Source organism: Mustela erminea, chromosome 13, assembly GCF_009829155.1.
Source record: "Mustela erminea isolate mMusErm1 chromosome 13, mMusErm1.Pri, whole genome shotgun sequence".
Taxonomy (NCBI): Eukaryota; Metazoa; Chordata; class Mammalia; order Carnivora; family Mustelidae; genus Mustela; species Mustela erminea.
The window spans coordinates 61,772,684-61,794,284 of record NC_045626.1 but is presented as its reverse complement, the minus strand read 5'-3'; the positions used below and the strand labels follow the sequence as shown (position 1 = coordinate 61,794,284).

Here is a 21,601-nt window from a genome sequence, read left to right as displayed (position 1 = left end):
TTCTGGTGGCTCCCTTACCCTTCTGTTTACCCTCTGGTATCTGTCCACATAGTCACAACTCCATCCTTTGTACCTCCTGACTAATTATCTTCTACCCATGTAAAGATCCAGGTATATAATCTTACATTCCAGGGTGATTTCATGGATGTTCAGAATGGCTTGGTAGATATCCAGCTAAATTCAGGGGACCAGTTAAAATGGAGTCCCCAGCTCCTCTATCATATTGCCCCTTCCCTCTTTAAAAATATCTTTGATGTTGCTGTTTATTCTTTAGGTGGCCTGGTGATTTTTCCCTCAGACCTCCAGCAAGTAATACAAAGAAGAAAAGATTCTGAAGAATCAATCCAGCTTTCTGTCAAGTCAAAGTAACAACCCTGTCTTAGCAGGAGAAATGAAGCACATTATCAATTTATATGAAAACATCAATGATACAGCAAGAAATAATTCAGACTGTCCTCATGTGATTTTGCCAGAAGAGATATTTTTTATAATATCCATCATTGGGGTTTTGGAAAATCTAATAGTCCTTCTGGCAGTGATCAAGAATAAGAATCTCCAGTCACCCATGTACTTTTTCATTTGTAGCTTGGCTATTTCTGATATGTTGGGCAGCCTATATAAGATCCTGGAAAATATCCTGATCATGTTAAGAAACATGGGTTATCTCAAGCCTCGTGGCAATTTTGAAACCACAGCAGATGATATTATCGACTGTCTGTTCATCCTCTCTCTCCTCGGCTCCATTTTCAGCCTGTCCATGATCGCAGCTGACCGCTACCTTACAATTTTCCATGCTCTGCAATACCACAGCATTGTGACCATGCGCCGTGCCATTATTGTCCTGATGGTCACCTGGACCGGGTGCATGGGCAGTGCCATTACCATGGTGATCTTCTCTCATCACATCCCCACAGTGATCACCTTCACGTCGCTGTTCCCTCTGATGTTGGTCTTTATCCTGTGCCTTTATGTGCACATGTTCTTGCTTGCCCGTTCACATGCCAGGAAGACCTTGACCCTTCCCAGAGCCAACATGAAAGGGGCCATCACGCTGACCATCCTGCTTGGGGTCTTCATCTTCTGTTGGGCCCCCTTTGTTCTTCATGTTCTTTTAATGACATTTTGCCCAAATAACCCTTACTGTGCCTGCTACATGTCGCTCTTCCAGGTGAATGGCATGTTGATCATGTGTAATGCAGTCATTGACCCATTTATATATGCCTTCCGGAGTCCAGAACTCAGGGATGCATTTAAAAAGATGATCTTCTGTAGCAGGTACCAGTAGAATTATTGGTCCCTGATTTTTAAAACCATGGATAAATGCTGTCAGGTGACAGAAGAACATGACACACAACAAAACTAATGCTTTCCAACCATCCTTTTCCTTCCTTAATGTGCACAAGGATTATTCCACTAACTAGTGTTTGTAATGCTTAGTCCTGTGTGAACAGTCTTGCTGTAGGTACAACTGTTACAAGTTAGAAAGACAAAATAATGTATTAAAAAGAATTACAGAATACAAAACACAGACAACAAGTTTGCTGTTTGTGAGGTTTGAGAGCTTTGTGGTTTGAGGTTTGATAGGTTTGAGAGCTTTGTTGCTAAGGTAAAATTTTGTTCTTCTATAGATATCTAATAAGCCTATTGCTGGGGTTGCCTTTCCAAGCTTGAGGCCATTGTAATCAATCTCTAGAAGTTAAAATGCCAGGACAAGTACTCAGGGCACAAACTACAATGTCTTTGTAAGCAAGCTAAAGGTGCCATAAATTACTGCAACTGAATTTCCTATCCTGGACTACCACACAGAATCTCTGCTCTCCCTCTCTCCTTCCTGTATGCTATCTCGAATCTGTTTTTCAGTCTTTTTTTTTTTTTTTTTTAAGTGGGCTCCACACTGGGCATGGGGCTTGAACTCACGTCTCTGAGATCAAAACCTGAGCTGACATCAGGAGTTGGATACACAACAGACTGAGTCACCCAAGAGCCCATCTCAAATCTTTTTAGAAGCAGGTAGGGTATAAATTATAAATGTCAAATAAGCAGCTTTACATTTCCAATAATAAAGGAAACTTGATTGTTAGTCTTTTCTCCTGAAGCACTCCACTGTCCTTAAAATCCTTTCCTGGTTAAAACTCTCATGCTTTAGAAGCATAAATTTCAGAAGAGGAAATAAAAATTTAATACATTTGGTTTCTACATGGAAATAAATGAAGGCCAGAGGAAAAATGTGACTATCTGAAGAAAGTTTAACCATTCTTTGTGTATTTGTCTGAATGTAGGGGTAAAATAAAAGAGACCCCAAGCCCCAATATATAATTTGTAGAATAGTTAGAGTGTGTGTGTGCATGTGTGTGTGTGTTTACCATGCTTTGGGACTATGGGGGAAACCAAAACCACAATGCCACTTCAAGAACAGTGCTATTATTGAGACCCAAGGCATGGACTGATGAAGAACATTGTAACTCCTTCCACAGATGAGTCTAAGAGGCAGATGTAGTTCCTGAAAAATTTCATCCTACTGTCAGCCACAGGAAAGATGCCAGATATTGAAAAGTGGCACCTCCATGACAATATAGAAATAAAATTGGTGAGTTCATCCATTTTAATAGCTAATGATAAAGCCTAAAAAAGATGGAAATTCTGACCATAAGTCCTTGTGAAGTTAGAGAGTAACTTAAAGGATGAGTGAGAAAGAAGAAAGAAGTAAGCTCTTTGAATCCACAGAGCAAGGCTGCTTGGGACCCACCCAGAGTGGCTGCATCTTCTGGAAGAGGGAATACTTGACTCTCTGGGGAGTTTTCCCTGAGCTGCCAAGAGGAGAAGACAGTCACAAATAGGACTGCTAGTCTGGCAGTGGTGAGTAAGGGATAGGCAGTGCTAGGTTGGGAGAGTAGGTACAGAGCTATGTGGTTAGGCTCACAGAAATCCCAAAAATGTGGAGGTGTAAGGAAACAAGAGATAAGGGAACAAACAAGACCACCCTGCCCTAGGTTTTGGTGTGGGGGGTACTTTTTTTTATGACAGTCATCTATGACCAATAAAGAATAACCAGACCCTAAAAAGAAGTAAGCCTATAAATGATTTTTAAATGTTATTTCTACCATTAAAAGAATAATGTGTAGAACTTTTCTCTGTGATTAAATTGAGTATTCTCAATAAAATGTAACCTTTCTTTGATCTTGTGTTATGTTTGATACTATAGAGGGGGTGGTGCAATTTAACACCTGTCATAGATGGTCCAAAACTGCTGTGCTTGTTGAATTCTGGCTTTGTTAGTAGCTTTGCCATCCCCTCATCACTCCCAAGCTCTTAACTGTCACATCTGTTGTCAGAAGAAATGACCTAGAAATGTCTTCACCTCTCAATGCCTTTCATGTGTTATATTTAATATGAGAAACAAAATCAAAGCACCTATTCTAATAGTGTATAAGGCAAAAATAAAGGCTGAGTGCCAGCTCAGAGACCTTTTCAATTCTAGGTCAATTCAAATCAGTTCAAGGTCTTTAATACTTATAATTACTGAAAAAAAAAGTGTGGTTTCCTACCTCTACCTTCATATGTAATTCAAATAAAAATGGTATCAAACTGCAACATGGCTCAGATTTTTCCCAGGATGATCACTTCAATTTTTTAATTTTGATCAAATTTCTAAACTGCTTTGCTGATGCCATCAATGAGGGAACAAAAGGAAAGCTGAGGATGAAGCATAAGCTACACCCCACAATCCTCTTCCCAGGTGATTTTTAAAAAATTTAATTAGCCAACATATAGTACATCATTAGTTTCAGATGTAGAGTTCAATAATTAATTAGTTGCATATAATACCCAGTGCTCATCACTTCATGTGCCACCCTTAATGTCCATCACTCAGTTACACCATCCTCCTACCCACCTCCCCACCAGCAGCCCTCAGTTTGTTTCCTATAGTTAAGAGTCTCACATGGCTTGTCTCCCCTTCTGATTTCTTGCCATTCAGTTTTCCCTCCCTTCCCCTATGACTGATTCCCCCTTGGGATCAAGATAATGTTGGCCTGATAGAAGGAGTCTGTGCTGTTTCTTATATTCCACATGAGTGAAACCACATGATAATTGTCTTTCTCTAATTGACTTATTTTGCTCAGTATAATACTCAGCAATTCCATCCAAATCGATGTAAATTGTAAGTAATCATCCTTTCTGATGGCTGAGTAATACAATGAAACTTACTCCCCAGGTGAGATATGTGTGACATTCCTCAGACACTCATAGCTGTCCAAGAACAAAGGAAAGGAAAAACAAATGGTTAGCTAATAGAGATCACAGTCGTGTAGGACTTGGGTCTCCATCAGTTTGCAACTGCTTTAATGATTTACAAGAAAAAAACAATCTCTAGAACCCTATAGACTCAATTTCCTGGAATCCAAATGTCCCTGTCCCCTCCATATGATAAAAACATCTTATATAATCAGTCACTCCTCACAACCCCAGTGCAGCTCTTTCTGCCTATGGGTCCTGTCCCCATGCCATAATAAAACACCCTCTTTGCACTAAAAACATTTGAAGAATTCTTTCTTGGCCATTGACTCTGAAATTCACCACTCCAAACCACCTAACAGTTTTATTGATAATACAACCTTGGGTCAGATAGCTGAAATTAGACAAAGGATGAAGTACTATAAATGACTATATGTCCTCTTTTTTTTTTCTCAATCTCTTTGCTTTCTTGTTGTTATTTTTAATTTTAATTTATTTTTATATTGAAGTATAATTAACACACAATGTCTTATTCATTTCACAAGTACAACATAATGATTCAACAATTCTATACATTACTCAGTGCTTACTAAGGTAAGTGTAGTCACCTTCCGACACCAAACAACTTTATTACAATATTATTGAGTATATTCCCTATGCTATACTTTTCATCTCTGTGGCTTATTTATTTTACAACTGGAAGTTCATATTTCTTAATCCCCTTTTTTTATTTCATAAATTCCTCCACCTACCTCCCCTCTGGCAACCACCAGTTTGTTCTCTGTATTTAAGAGTCTATTTTGGTTTTTGTTTGTTCATTTGTTTTGTTAGAATCTACAAATAAGTGAAATCATATGGTGTTTGTCATTCTCTGTCTGATTTGTTTCACTTAGCATAATACTCTAGGATCATGCAGGAGTGCAGTACTTCTGAGCCTTCTCTAATAAAAAGAGAGGAAAGTTTGCTTTTCCTTCCCCTCATTTCCCCATTACTGTGTTCTGAATGCTTGTTTTTCACCAAGATTCGTATGTTGAAATCTTCATCCCCAAAGGTGGTGGTATTTGAAGGTGGAGGCTTTGGGAAGTGATTAGGTCATTAATGTAGAGCCCTCATGAATGGAATTAGTGTCCTTATCAAAGAGACCCCAGAGAGATCCTTCCTCCTTTCTACCACATGAGAACACAGCAAGTCACCAGCTTTGAACCTGGAAGAGATCCCACCAGAACCTGACTGTGTTGGCATTCTGATCTCAGACTTCCAACCTTCAGAACTGTAAGGAATAAATTTCTGTTGTTCATAAGCTACATAATCGATAGCATTTTGTTATAGCAACCTGCAAGAACTAAGACACCCGTCTAGTCATTAACAGACAGGAAAGGAGGTAGTTCAATAAACACCCCAGTCCTTCATCCACACATTCACTGGGCTCAGGGCAGAAAGGGGTTGAGAGTAGCCAAAGAGCACCCCCAGACCATCTGGTTAAGTTCTACCAAGAAACATGAGCAAATCCATAAACAAATCATAAACAATTGTCAGAGCTGATGTTTCCTGGGCTCTGGGAAGATTTAGTAATAAAATCAGTGACAATAGTATATTCCTGAAAAATTATAATAAACCAGGTAGTATATTAAAAGCTTTGTGTGCCTTAATCCTCACAACAACCCTAAGAGTAAGTACTACTATACCCTCATTTTTTTTGTTTTTAGTGAATAAGCTGAGGTTCTGGGATATTAAGTACATTTTGCAACAACAGATGAAGTAATCCTTCTGATCCCTGCCTCCTGGTGTTCCCCATCTTTGCATAATCCCTGTCCTTGAGTGTGGGTAAGATTGTGATTTGTTCCTAACTCATAAAATGTGGCAGATGTGATGGGACAATCACTCTCATGATTATATTGTATTATATAAAATACCATCTTACTACAAACTTATTAGAATCTCTGCTTCCTGGCTTAACCAAGTAAGTAGCATTCTGGAAATCCCACATAGGAATTACAGGCAGCCTCCGGAAGCTGGGCAAAAAACCAGAAGTTCTGAGCCCTGAATGCTGCTGACAGCCACTTGAGTCTGAAAGCAGCCCCTGAGCATCAGATGAGAATGTAGCCCCTCCTACAACTTGATTTCAGCCTTGTGAGACCCAGAGCAGAAGATACAGCCAAGTCATGTCCAGGCTTATGAGCCATGGAAACTGGAAGATAACACACGTGTATTGTTTTAAGGTAATTTTGTGGAAATTTATTATGCAGCTATGGAAAATGAATATATTTACCCAACTCAAGAGTGTCAAAAGCCAACTCCATCTGGCCCCAGAGCTCTGTAATGCTATGAAGTCCTGCGCAAGTGGTACTATGGCAGAGTGACTGTTCACTTTGTCTCATCCTACATCAGGACAGCAACCTGAGAACACCTGAAGCTACTGCCCACCTTGCTGAGCACTTAACCCCTAAACTGTGGATGTCATTCTGAAAGAAGGACACCATTGTTTTCACCCACATCCAGAGCCCCTGGATCAGGGATTTTGCCCAAAGGTGGAAGCAGACTATAGAACAAATAGCTCCTAATCTCTTTTCAAAGTAACTGACTTCATTTTCAACAGTGGTGGATAAATTCCAGCACTTTCAAAACCAACAGAGGTTTTGCAAAAAACAATTGGTAGAACAATAGTTGCATTGAAGATATAGGTGAATATATATCCTGGGGTCAGAACAAATCTCAATCACTGACCTTGGGAACTTCCTGTACAAGGGATCCCACATTTGGTTAGATACATCTTTGGAGCAATTTATGCATCAGGACATTGTTGAAAACAAGAGAGGCAGAAATTAGTGGTGCTTAACAGCTGGATGTGGTCAAGGGAAGAGACACCAAACAGAGCCATGTCCAAATCATCATTATTTCAAGGCAAACCCAATACTACATCCACCTAAAGAGAATATCAGAGGTATAATATTGCAGGGTGGGTTGGGGGTAGACCTCACTGAAATTATTCAGCCAGTCATAAAACAAATAAATAAGCAACTAAGAATAACAAGCTCCAGAAGGGGGAAGGGAACCAGGGGAACCAGTACCCAAAGTTGCACATTATATTATCTAAAATGTCCAGTTTCTAGGAAAGAAATAAAAGACATGCAAAGGAATGACCCATATGCCTAGGGGAAAATAGCAACAGAAACTGCCTGTGAGAGCAATCACATGTCTAATTTAACAATGATGTCACAGTAGCTATTATAAACATGCACAAAAATTTAAAGAAAACCATGATTAAAGAAGAGAAGTTATGATGGGAATGTCACTTCAAAAAAGACTATCGATAAAGAGATAGAAATTATTTAAAAAAACACAAATTGCAGAGATTAAAGTATAATAACTGGACAATTAAAAGAGCATGCAGTAGTGATACCACATAAATAATGGAGCGGTGAGCTCCAAAAATATTTCCTTCACTGAAGCACAAATTGATTAAATAAAATTTTCTGAGCTTTAAAATCTAATCAAACACAGCAACCACGGAAGTGTTTAATGAAGAAGAAGGCATGCAAATTTCTGTAAGAGAGCATGGAGGTACGTTTTTTGTCAATTTTGTTAACATATATTTGACATGCAGCACTCTATACGATCAAGAGGTACAATAGAATGATCTGATATATGTATGTTGCAACATGATCATCGCATAAGTTTTGTCAACATCCAACACCTCCTACAGTTATTAAAAATTGTTTTCCTTGTGATGAGAACTTTCAGGAGTTACTCTTTTAGTTACTTTCAAATATACTATATAGCAGTGTTAACTATAGTCATCCAATACTGCATCCAATGCACTTAGTGCATCCAATACTTATTTATCTTTTTTTTTAAATTAATTTATTTTTTTCAGCGTAACAGTATTCATTGTTTTGGCACCACACCCAGTGCTCCATGCAATCCGTGCCCTCTCTAATACCCACCACCTGGTTTCCCCAACCTCCCACCCCCCACCCCTTCAAAACCCTCAGATTGTTCTTCAGAGTCCATAGTCTCTCATGGTTCACCTCCCCTTCCAATTTACCCCAACTCCCTTCTCCTCTCCATCTCCTCTTGTCCTCCATGCTATATGTTATGCTCCACAAATAAATGAAACCATATGATAATTGACTCTCTCTGCTTGACTCAGCTTTCACTCAGCATAATCTCTTCCAGTCCTGTCCATGTTGCTACAAAAGTTGGGTATTCATCCTTTCTGATGGAGGCATAATACTCCATAGTGTATATGGACCACATCTTCCTTATCCATTTGTCCGTTGAAGGGCATCTTGGTTCTTTCCAGAGTTTGGCGACCGTGGCCATTGCTGCTATAAACATTGGGGTACAGATGGCCCTTCTTTTCACTACATCTGTATCTTTGGGATAAATACCCAGTAGTGCAATTGCAGGGTCACAGGGAAGCTCTATCTTGGATCGGAAGAATACATTGTTAAAATGTCTATACTGCCTAGAGCAATCTATACTTTTAATGCCATTCTGATAAAAATTCCACCAGTATTTTTCAAAGAGTTGGAGCAAATAATCCAAAAATTTGTATGGAATCAGAAGAGACCCCGAATCGCTAAGGAAATGTTGAAAAACAAAAATAAAACTGGGGGCATCACGTTACCTGATTTCAAGCTTTACTACAAAGCTGTGATCACCAAGACAGCATGGTACTGGCATAAAAACAGGCACATAGACTTATTTATCTTTAACTGGAATTTTACACCTTTTGAGCACCTTCATCCAATTCTCCCTCCCCATGGTGGCATTTTTATTACTTGCCTACCTTTCCCAAACTTCCAGTTTGCTAGTGGCCATGGAAATGGAGGCCCTGCCTCCTGGTGTGGTTTGTTGGTGCTGGGGGGAGATATAGACCTTGTTCTCAAAAAATTAGGATGTGTTCATCCTCTCTGATGGAGGCACTACACTCCATTGTATATATGGGCCATATCTTCTTTATCCATTTGTCTGTTGAATACCCAACTTTTGTAACAATATGGATGGGACTGGAAGAGATTTTGCTGAGTGAAATAAGTCAAGCAGAGAGAGTCAATTATCATATGGTTTCACTTACTTGTGGAGCATAAGGAATAACACAGAGGATATTGGGAGATGGAGAGGAGAAGTGAGTTGGGGGAAATCGGAGGGGGAGACAAACCATGAGAGACTGTGGACTCTGAGAAACAAACTGAGGGTTTTGGAGGGGAGGAGAGTGGGGAGTTGGGTGAGGCTGGGGGTGGGTATTAAGGAGGGCACTTATTGCATGGAGCACTGGGTGTGGTGCATAAACAATGAATTTTGGAACATTGAAAATAAAATAAAATACTAAAAATATTAGGCTGTGCATTTTGCCCTCTCTGATGGACACCAACACACCTATCTTGAGGGGCCAGCACAGAAGCTGATTTTTCACCTGCCTTGAGCTGGTGCATGGTCCCAGGAAATATCCGGTGAAAGCATATACTATCCATAGCTGCCAAGGAAGGGATGAAGGACAGGGCAATTAGCAGACATGGCTCTTGAAAATTGTAAAATCACAAGAAAGAATTTGCTTGGTAATGTCCAAGCCTTCAGCCTCAGGTTTATTTGACAAGAGATTAGGGCTGAATTATTTTAAACCATATGTTTTGGCTCTCAGTACTAGCAAAATCTAACACCTACTTAAAGATCATTAATATAACTCTTAATTACTGAGCTTACATTGGCTCATTTCCTCCTAGCAGTAGTGGCTTTTCAGTGCCTACTGGCTTCATAAACACCCAAATTTGTCTATGAGTAGAAGTACCTAAATAAAGTTTAGGAGAGAGTGATCCAGGCAGATGAAAGATCATGTGCAGAGGTCTAAAGGATACCCCACACTGCCAGAGCAGAAGTCTCCACAGAGGGGAACCCCACCCCAGGGACGAGCAAGAAAACCTCCTGGAGGACAGAAGTACTAACACATCTACTGAGGTTTCTATTACATCTAAAAAGCTATGCTTTCCTGATTTAAAAATAGGATTCACAATAAGATTTATACATAGTAAATACATACTCAAAATTATGAGTGGCAAAAACATAGAGAAAATTATTTTATTTAGAAGGGTTCAAGACCAAAACAGTTTGGACACCAGAAGAAAGAATACAGAGGTGGAGACAAAGTACAGCAGGCAAAAGACAGTGATAACCAACAGCCTTCCAACCATTTCAAAGTTGTGGTTCATCTAAAGGGTAATAGGGTGCATTTGAGGAGTTTTTATCCAGGGAATGAGTAGCATAACAAAAGTTTCACTTTAGAAAACTCTCTGACACTCTATAGATCACTATTTAGACAACCCAAAGCAGGGTCACCCAGATACTGTTTTTGTTCTTTGGACAAGAGAGGATAGTGGTTTGGATCACTGATGGGGAGCAGGGGCTACAGGATATCCAGTTTAGAAGTAAATGGACAGATATGCCCAAAGCTTAGATATGGAAGGAAAGGGGATAGAAAGGAACTAGAAATGGCTTTGAGTCTGACTGGGCTCAGGGAGGGCATTTAGAGATGGGGAATGTAAGAGAAGTGTGTTGAGGGTGAAGTGTCCAGGAAATAGCATAGATATCAATGAGGCAGTTGGCATTTTGAGTGGGGAGCACAAGGTTAGGCCTAACCAACATTGATTTGGGAGTTGATAGCAGAGTGGCTGGTAACGAAAGGCACATGAGTGAAGTGGCACATCGAGGGGGAGTGTGCAGGTAATCAGCTTCTGGAACCAAGCTTGGAAAACTACTAGATCCATAGAAAAGCTTCCAAAGCTGCCTGTGTTTGGGGCTGATGAAACTTCTGTCTCTGCAGAGTAAGCTGATACTGGGCTCTGCCTCTCACTACATCTCCTTCTTCTCCTTCTTTTTCTTCTTCCTCTTCTTCTTCCTCTTCCTCCTCCTCCTCCTTTTCTTCTTCTTCCTTTTAAAGATTCTTCCCTTCTTTCTTTCTTTTCCTTCCGTCCTTTTCTTTCTTTCTCTCTTTCTTTATTTCTTTTTCCTTATGAGAAAGTGAGAGAGAGAGAGAGAGCACGAGCAGGGGGAGGAGCAGAGGCAGAGGGAGAAGTAGACTCCCCACTGAGCGGGGAGCTTGACATGGGGTTTGATCCCAGGACTCTAGGATCATGACCTGAACTGAAGGCAGATGCTTAAAGACTGAGCCACCCAAGTGCCCTTGCTTCTCACATCTTATGCTCAGAGTCTTACAAAGCCACCTTTGCAAACAGTTCTCTCTGCATTTCCCTCTCTAAACCTTCTCTTTGTGAGAACCTACTATCAGGCCTGGAGAAGAGGCCTAAGTCATTCCATTTCCTTTTTTCACCTCTGTTTCCTCTTTCTTTCAGATTCTTATGAATAAAAAAATTCCACCTTCTCATTCAAACCAAAAGAGAAGACCTTGAGAACAGTAAGTAATGAGAATGCCATATTCCCAGGTATCCCCTGGCCCACCTATCCACAGAGGGCCCAATTCTGGGTTCATCTCTGATATGTTGCTCTGCATGTTAAATCTTCTTTGATAAGAAATACAACACCCTACACTGCTTCATCACTGTCATCCCATAACCTCATGAGGCACATGGGGCACTGAGTAGAATTTTCATCCAAGACAGGAACAACAAATTAAGCCTTTCCTCATTTTATAGGATGAATTGTGGTGCAGTAGGGAATACCATTTGGCTGGAGCAGGAGATCTAGATTCCTGTCCTATTATGATTATATTATATTATGATTATATTATGTCCTATTACAATTTCCTCATTTTTACTAATACTTGTTGTAATGAGAGAGTTGTATGAGGCCAGTGGTTTTCAAAATTTTAGGTGGTGTACCGAAAGCCCCCAGGGACAAGGGAGTGACAAGGCCCTGAGCAGGAATGGCCTGGACTTATCACCCCTGCTATTCAGAATAGCCAGCCTCATGGAGAGGCACTAAAAGCCATTTGGTCTGTGACCAATGAGACACCTACAGTTCTGAAGAACTTGATTAATCTTTTCCCAATATTCTTAGGTATAATTACCATTATTTTTATCATAAGATACCAAGAAATAGAGAAGTCCAATACATCTCAGCATCAATGTTAGAAGCAAGTAGACATAAAAATCAAAGCTTCCCAAGTACAGTTAGATTTTAGTATCATTTGTCCCTTATAATGTCCTCCTTTGTTGAACTCAAGCAGAGTCTCCATGTATAAAGGCAACAGAGATATTTTAATGGCTCTTGGAAATGGTAATATCACAAGAAGACTGTCGGACAGTTGCAATCTTCCAGTATCAGGTTTACATGACAAGAATTGTGCAGATCTTCCCAGCCCAGGTTTATGAAGGACAAAGTGCCTGCAACAGCAGAAATGAAGACAATGTTACCCAGCTGTCAGCTTCAGGCAGTGCCCATGCCTGCAGACTTGGCCAGCAGCTTTCCACATGGTGGTGCAGATGCACAGAGAGGTTTTCAGATATTCAGACTATATAGAGGAGATACTACTTATGTACTCATTCATTTTTCTCTATGTTGCATGTTTCCCATTCAAAAATAATGATGCTTCTCCAGCAACCAGAGTATATGCTTATGGACATTGTGCACGATTTTCTAGGGTCCTGCACCACAAACCCAAGCAAAGCCTTATTGCTTTTGGAGAGAAAACAACTACAAATTTTGTGTCCTTGGCACCAGACTCAAGCCAACTGGACTAATAGTCTACACACTGGTATAAGTAAGTATAGTAAGCAAGTTAGGTGAATTTAAAGACATTTTAAATTAGAAATTTAAACATGTCTAATTTTGACTTTTAGAGAACTACAGGAAGTTACAATTTCAGAAGCAGATAATATTTATTTTATTCCTTTGAGTTAAAATTATCTCAACTTAGACTCAAAGAGGGTAAAATTAACAGGATTTAGCTAATTCATTCAAGACCAGCATAACTTATTTGTTCCACAAAAATATTCTGAATGCAGGGAAGGTAAGTTTGAGATCTCAGAAAGATGCTTGTATTAATTTACTTATAGTATTTATATGCATGTGGATGTAAGAAAACATATATAAAGTAAAATTATTTGTGTAAATACTATGGAATATCCCATGCAAAATGGACCTGTTTGAGCACCATCTTTTTATTTTAATTTTTAAAATTACATTATATTATTCACCATACAGTACCTAATTAGTATGCGATATAGTGTTCCATGATTCATTATTTGTATATAACATCCAGTGCTCCATGCAATACGTGCCCTCCTTAATACCTATCATGGGCTAACCCATCCCTCCACTCCCCTCCCTTCTAAAATCCTCTGTTTCTCATAGTCTATAGTCTCTTATGCTTTATCTTCCCCCCCAATACCCACCACTTCATTTTTCCTTTCTTCTCCTGATGTCCTCCATGCTATTCCTTATGCTCCACAAGTAAGTGAAACCATGTGATAATTGACTTTCTCTGCTTGACTTATTACACTTAACATAATCCCCTCAAGTCCCCTCCATATTAATGCAAACGTTGAGTATTCATCCTTACTGATGGTTGAGTAATATTCCATTGTATATATGGACCACATTTCTCTTATCCATTTGTCTGTTGAAAGGCATCTCAGCTATTTCTAGTTTGGCTATTATAGACATTGCTGCTATGAACATTGGGGTGCATGTGCCCCTTCTTTTAACTACATCTGTATCTTTGGGGTAAATACCCAGTAGTCCAATTGCCAGGTCATAGTGTAGCTCTGTTTGAACTTTTCTTTTTTTTTCTTTTTTAATTTTTTAATAAACATATAATGTATTACTAGCCCCACGGGTACAGGTCTGTGAATCACCAAGTTTACATACTTCACAGCACTCACCATATCACATACTCTCCCCAATGTTCATAACCCCACTACCCTCTCCCTACCCCCTCCCTCCCCACCCTCAGTTTGTTTAGTGACATTAAGAGTCCCTTATGGTTTGTCTCCCTCCCAATACCATCTTGCTTCATTTATTCTTTTCCTATCCCCCTAACCCCCCACGTTGCATCTCCACTTCCTCATATCAGGGAGATCATATGATAGCTGTCTTTCTCCCATTGACTTATTTCGCTAAGCATAATACCCTCTAGTTCCATCCACGTTGTCACAAATGACAAGATCTCATTTCTTTTGATGGCTGCATATTATTCCATTGTATATACCACATCTTCTTTATCCATTCATCTGTTGATGGACATCTAGCTTCTTTCCATAGTTTGGCTATTGCGGACATTGCTGCTATAAACCTTCAGGTGTATGTGCCCCTTTGGATCACTACGTTTGTATCTTTAGGGTAAATACCCACTACTGCAATTTCTGGGTTGTAAGGTAGCTCTATTTTCAATTTTTGAGGAGCCTCCATGCTGTTTTACAGAGTGGTTGCACAGACTTGTATTCCCACCAATAGTGTAGGAGGGTTCCCCTTTCTCCACATCCTTGCCAGCATCTGTCATTTCCTGACTTGTTAATTTTAGCCATTCTGACTGGTGTGAGGTGGTATCTCATTGTGGTTTTGACTTGTATTTCCCTGATGCCGAGTGATGTGGAGGACTTTTTCATGTCTCTGTTGGCCATCTGGATATCTTCTTTGCAGAAATGTCTGTTCATGTCTTCTGCCCATTTCTTGATTGGATTATTTGTTCTTTGGGTGTTGAGTTTGATAAGTCCTTTATAGATTTTTGATACTAGCCCTTTATCTGATATGACATTTGCAAATATCTTCTCCCATTCTGTCAGTGGTCTTTTGGTTTTGTTAACTGTTTCCTCGGCTGTGCAAAAGCTTTGGATCTTGAGGTCCCAATCATTTTTGTCCTTTCTTCCCTTGCCTTTGGCGATGTTCCTAGGAAGAAGTTGCTGCAGCTGAGGTTGAAGAGGTTGCTGCCTGTGTTCTCCTCAAGGATTTTGATGGATTCCTTTCTCACATTGAGGTCCTTCATCCGTTTTGAGTCTATTTTCATGTGTGGTGTAAGGAAATGGTCCAATTTCATTTTTCTGCATGTGGCTGTCCAATTTTCCTAACACCATTTGTTGTAGAGGCTGTCTTTTCTCCATTGGACATTCTTTCCTGCTTTGTAGATTAGTTGACCATAGAGTTGAGGGTTTATTTCTGGGCTCTCCATTCTGTTCCATTGATGTGTCTGTTTTTGTGCCAGTACCATACTGTCTTGATGATGATAGCTTTGTAATAGAGCTTGAAGTCCGGAATTGTGATGCCACCAACTTTGGCTCTCTTTTTCTTTCTTATTTATTTATTTATTTATTTAGGATTTTTTTTTTTTTTTGCATTTTTTAAAAATTTCTTTTCAGCGTAACAGTATTTATTTTTTTTGCATCACACCCAGTGCTCCATGAAATATGTGCCCTCCTTAATACCCAACACCTGGCTCCCCCAACCTCCCACTCCCGGCCCCTTCAAAACCCTCAGATTGTTTTTCAGAGTCCATAGCCTCTCATGGTTCACCTCCCCTTCCAATTTCCCCCCAACTCCCTTCTCCTCTCCATCTCCCCATGTCCTCCATGTTATTTGTTATGCACCACAAATAAGTGAAACCATATGATAATTGACTCTCTCTGCTTGACTTATTTCACTCAGCATAATCTCTTCCAGTCCTGTCCATGTTGCTACAAAAGTTGGGTGTTCATCCTTTCTGATGGAGGCATAGTGTATATGGACCACATCTTCCTTATCCATTTGTCTGTTGAAGGGCATCTTGGTTCTTTCCACAGTTTGGTGACCATGGCCATTGTTGCTATAAACATTGGGGTACAGATGGCCCTTCTTTTCACTCCATCTGTATCTTTGGGGTATGCAGGGTCATAGGGAAGCTCTATTTTTAATTTCTCAAGGAATCTCCACACTGTTCTTCAAAGTGGCTGCACCAACTTGCATTCCCACCAACAGTGTAAGAGGGTTCCCCTTTCTCCACATCCTCTCCAACACACGTTGTTTCCTGTCTTGTTAATTTTGGCCATTCTAACTGGTGTAAGGTGGTATCTCAATGTGGTTTTAATTTGAGTCTCCCTAATGACTAGTGACACATGGCTTTCTTTTTTCAATATTCCTTTGGCTATTTGAGGTCTTTTCTGGTTCCATATATATTTTAGGGTTATTTGTTCCATTTCTGTGAAAATATGGATGGTATTTTGATAGGGATTGCATTAAATGTGTAGATTGCTGTAGCCATCATAGACATTTTCACAATATTTGTTCTTCTAATCCATGAGCATGGAACATTTTCCCATTTCTTTGTGTCTTCCTCAATTTCTTTCATCAACACTTTATAGTTTTCTGAGTATAGATTCTTTGCTTCTTTGGTTAGGTTTATTCCTAGGTATCTTATGGTTTTGGGTGTAATTGTAAATGGGATTGACTCCTTAATTTCTCTTTCTTCTGTCTTGTTGTTGGTGTAAAGAAATGCAACTGATTTCTGTGAATTGATTTAATATCCTGACAGTTTACCGAATTTCTGTACAAGTACTAGCAGATTTGGAGTGAACTCTTTTGGGTTTTCCACATATAGTATCATATCATCTGCGAAGAGTGATAGTTTGACTTCTTCTTTGCCGATTTGGATGCCTTTAATTTCTTTTTGTTTTCTGATTGCTGAGGCTAGGATTTCTAGTACTATCTTGAATAGCAGTGGTGATAATGAACATCCCTGCCATGTTCCTGACCTTAGTGGAAAAGCTCTCAGTTTTTCTCTATTGAGAATGATATTTGCAGTGGGCTTTTCATAGATGGCTTTGATAATATTGAGGTATGTGCCTTCTATCCCTACACTTTGAAGAGTTTTAATCAGGAAGGGATGCTGTACTTTGTCAAATGCTTTTTCAGCATCTACTGAGAGTATCATATGGTTCTTGTTCTTTCTTTTAGTAATGTATTGTATCACATTAATTGATTTGCGGCTGTTGAACCAACCTTGCATCCCTGGAATAAATCCCACTTGGTAGTGGTGAATAATCCTTTTAATATACTGTTGGATCCTATTGGCTAGTATTTTGGTGAGAATTTTCACATCTGTGTTCATCAAGGATATGGGTCTGTAATTCTCTTTTTTGATGGGATTCTTGTCTGGTTTTGGGATCAAGGCAATGTTGGCCTCATAAAATGAGTTTGGAAGTTTTCCTTCCAATTCTATTTTTTGGAACAGTTTCAGGAGAATAGGAATTAATTCTTCTTTAAATGTTTGGTAGAATTCCCCTGGGAAGCCATCTGGCCCTGGGCTCTTGTTTGTTTGGAGAATTTTGATGACTGTTTCAATCTCCTTACTGGTTATGGGTCTGTTCAGGTTTTCTCTTTCTTCCTGGTTCAGCTGTGGTAGTCTCTAGAAATGCATCCATTTCTTCCAGATTGTCAAATTTGCTAGCATAGAGTTACTTATAATATGTTCTTATAATTGTTTGTATTTCTTTGGTGTTGGTTGTGATCTCTCCTCTTTCATTCATGATTTTATTTATTTGGGTCCTTTCTCTTTTCATTTTGATAAGTCTGGCCAGGGGTTTATCAATCTTATTAATTCTTTCAAAGAACCAGCTCCTAGTTTTGTTGATTTGTTCTATTGTTTTTTTGGTTTCTATTTTATTGATTTCTGCTCTGATCTTTATTATTTCTCTTCTCCTGCTGGGTTTAGGCTTCCTTTGTTGTTCTTTCTCCAGCATCTTTAGGTGTAGGGTTACACTGTGTATTTGAGACCTTTCTTGTTTCTTGAGAAACAAGAAACATCGCTATATATTTTCCTCTCAGGACTGCCTTTGCTGTGTCCCACAGATTTTGAACCATTGTGCTTTCATTATCATTTGTTTCCATGAATTTTTTCAATTCTTCTTTAATTTCCTGGTTGACCCATTCATTCTTTAGAAGGATGCTCTTTAGTTCCATGTATTTGGGTTCTTTCCAAATTTCCTCTTGTGATTGAATTCTAGCTTCAGAGCATTGTGGTCTGAAAATATGCAGGGAATGATCCCAAACTTTTGATACCGGTTGAGACCTGATTTATGACCCAGGATGTGATCTATTCTGGAGAATGTTCCTTGTGCGCTAGAGAACAATATGTATTCTGTTGCTTTGGGATGGAATGTTCTGAATATATCTGTGATGTCCATCTGGTCCAGTGTGTCATTTAAGGCCTTTATTTCCTTGTTGATCTTTTGCTTGGATGATCTGTCCATTTCAGTGAGGAGAGTGTTAAAGTCCCCTACTATTATTTTATTATTGTTGATGTGTTTCTTTGATTTTATTATTAATTGGTTTATATAGTTGGCTGCTCCCATGTTAGGGGCATAGATATTTAAAATTGTTAGACCTTTTTAAAATTAATTAATTAATTAATTGATTTTCAGTATAACAGTATTCATTGTTTTTGCACCACACCCAGTGCTCCATGCAATCCGTGCCCTCTCTAATACCCACCACCTGGTTCCCCCAACCTCTCACCCCTCGCTGCTTCAAACCCCTCAGTTTGTTAGATCTTCTTGTTGGACAGACCCTTTGATCATGATATAGTGTTCTTCCTCATCTCTTATTATAGTCTTTGGCTTAAAATCTAATTAATCTGATATAAGGATTTCCACCCCAGTTTTCTTTTGATGTTCATTAGCATGATAAATTGTTTTCCACTCCCTCACTTTAAATCTGGAGGTGTCTTCAGGTCTAAAATGAGTTTCTTGTAGGCAGCATATTGATGGGTTTTGTTTTTTTATCCATTCTGATACCCCGTGTCTTTTGATTGGGGTATTTAGCCCATTTACATTCAGTGTAACTATTGAGAGATATGAATTTAGTGCCATTGTATTGCCTGTAAGGTGACTGTTACTGTATATTGTCTCTGTTCCTTTCTGGTCTACTACTTTTAGGGTGTCTCCTTGCTTAGAAAACCCTTTTCAATATTTCCTGTAGAGCTGGTTTGGCGTTTGCAAATTCTTTCAGTTTTTGTTTGTCCTGGATGCTTTTTATCTCTCCTTCTATTTTCAGTGATAGCCTAGCTGGATATAGTATTCTTGGCTGCATGTTTTTCTCGTTTGGTGCTCTGAATATATTATGCCAGTTCCCTCTGGCCTGCTAGGTCTCTGTGGTAAGTCCACTGCCAATCTAACATTTTTACCATTGTACGTTACAGACTCTTGTCCTGGGCTGCTTTCAGGATTTTCTCTTTGTCGCTAAGACTTGTAGATTTTACCATTAGATAATGGGGTGTGGACCTATTCTTACTGATTTTGAGGAGGGTTCTCTGCACCTCCTGGATTTAGATGCTTGTTCCCTTTGCCATATTAGGGACATTCTCTACAATAATTCTCTCCAATATACCTTCTGCTTCCCTCTCTTTTTCTTCTTCTTCTGGAATCCCAATTATTCTAATGTTGTTTGGTCTTGTGATATCACTTATCTCTCGAATTCTTTTCTTGTGGTCCAGTAGTTGTTTGTCTCTCTTTTGCTCAGCTTCTTTATTCTCTGTCATTTGGTCTTCTATATTACTAATTCTTTATTCTGCCTTATTTATCCTAGCTGTAAAAGCCTCCATTTTTATGGCATCTCATTAATAGCTTTTTAAATTTCAGCTTGGTTAGATCTTAGTTTTTTTATTTTTCCAGACAGGGCTTTTATTTCTCTGGACAGGGTTTCTCTAATATCTTCCATGCCTTTTTTGAACCCGGCTAGAACCTTGAGAATCATCATTCTGAACTCTAGATCTGATGTATTACCCATGTCCTTATGGATTAGGTCTCTAGCCTTTGGTACTGCCTCTTGTTCTTTTTTTTGTGTGTGTGGTGAATTTTTCCGCCTTGTCATTTTGTCCAGATAAGAATATATGAAGGAGCAAACAAAATACTAAAAGGGTGGCAAAGACCCCAGGAAAATGTGCTTTAACCAAATCAGAAGAGACCCCAAATCTTGGTAGGGAGAAAGGGGATAAAAAGAAGTTCAGAAAAAATTTTTTTTTTAAAGATAACAAATAAAGAAAATATATATACATATATATTAGACTGGTGACTAGAACAGGGTCACCTACTTAATTTTGGTAATATTTTGGTCTTTTAGAAGAAACTACCTCCCAAATTTTAAAGAATGAAAAACGTATATAAGGGTAAACACAATGAAGGATGGAATATGACTAGAAAGATGAAAAATTTTTTTTTTCATTTCTAAAAAAGGAGTTGATAAGGAAAGTTGTTTGGGAGAATAAAGAAAAAGAAGGTGGAGAGAATTTGCTTGGGCTGGAGACTAGAACAAGCCCGGTGCTAGATTTAGGGTGTATTTTGATTTATTAGACGAAGTTGTACCCCAAATTTTTTAGAAGAAAAAAACCCTATGTGTATACAAAAAATAAAGTTAAATACAATGAAGGATAAAATATGACTATAATAACGAAGGTTCAAAAAAGATTATTTTTTGTGGGTGAAAGGTATTGTTAAGATAAACTAGTTAAAAAATGTTAAAAGAGGAAATGGTAAAAGTTAAAAAGAATTTAGCAGAAGAAAAAAATAAAATTAAAAAAAGTAATTAACTTTGCAAGACTAAGGAATCATGGGGAGAAAGCCATGAATTCCATGCTTTGTTTTCTCCTCCCCTGAATTCCACTGTTCTCTTTGGTAAGTGAACATGGTCTTGGCTGGATTTCCTGTTGATTTTCTGAGGGAGGGGCCTATTCCTAGTGATTCTCAAGTGTCTTTGCCTGAGGCGGAATTGCCCTGCCCTTACCAGGGGCTGGGCTAAGTAATCTGCTTGCTGCATTCACTTTTGGGAGCTTTTGTTCCCTGAACACTTTCTGTAGAGTTCTGGAGGACAGGAATGAAAATGGCAACCTCCCAATCTCCAGCCCAGAGGAGCTGAGAGCTCGGGGTCCCACTCCTCAGTGCACCCTCAGAGAAAAGCGCTCAATCAATCCTGTCTCTCCAGCCTCTGGCCACGCTTGGAGAAAAGCGCTCAATCACTCCTGTCTCCCTGGCCTACGGCTGCGCTCTGAGGTCACCCAGCCTGTGACCAAGCATTTCTGTCTCTGGCACACAGTTTCTCCTGGAGTCTCGGAACCCCACAGATCCCTGAGCTCTTCCGGGGGGGTCACCCTAGATTTTGTGGGGACCCCACTCACAGAGCAGTGGCCTGTGCCATGGATTACAGTTCAAGGTAACCCTGAGCTGAGAGCTCACTCCTTGGCTCTGTCTCTGTACCGGGCTTCCCCACTTTAATACCTGCAACCTCTGTGACACTCAGACACGCCTGATCCTTCTGTGACCCCACGGGACCTGAGGCCATGCTGTCCGTGTGTGGGCTTCACCCCGGTTTAGCCTCTGGAGCAATGTCCCTCAGTGGAGCAGACTTTTAAAAGTCCTGATTTTGTGCTTGCTGGGAGCCAGCCCCTCCCCTC

At 39.5% G+C, this 21,601-nt stretch overlaps 1 protein-coding gene across 1 annotated transcript; it reads left to right on the top strand.

The window, feature by feature from the left end:
* The first annotated feature begins 391 nt into the window (after positions 1–391).
* Positions 392–1,285, top strand: MC2R (melanocortin 2 receptor). Its single transcript, XM_032309162.1, has one exon. It carries the CDS (start codon positions 392–394, stop codon positions 1,283–1,285), a length of 894 nt encoding a protein of 297 aa, XP_032165053.1.
* Positions 1,286–21,601: the final 20,316 nt, after the last annotated feature.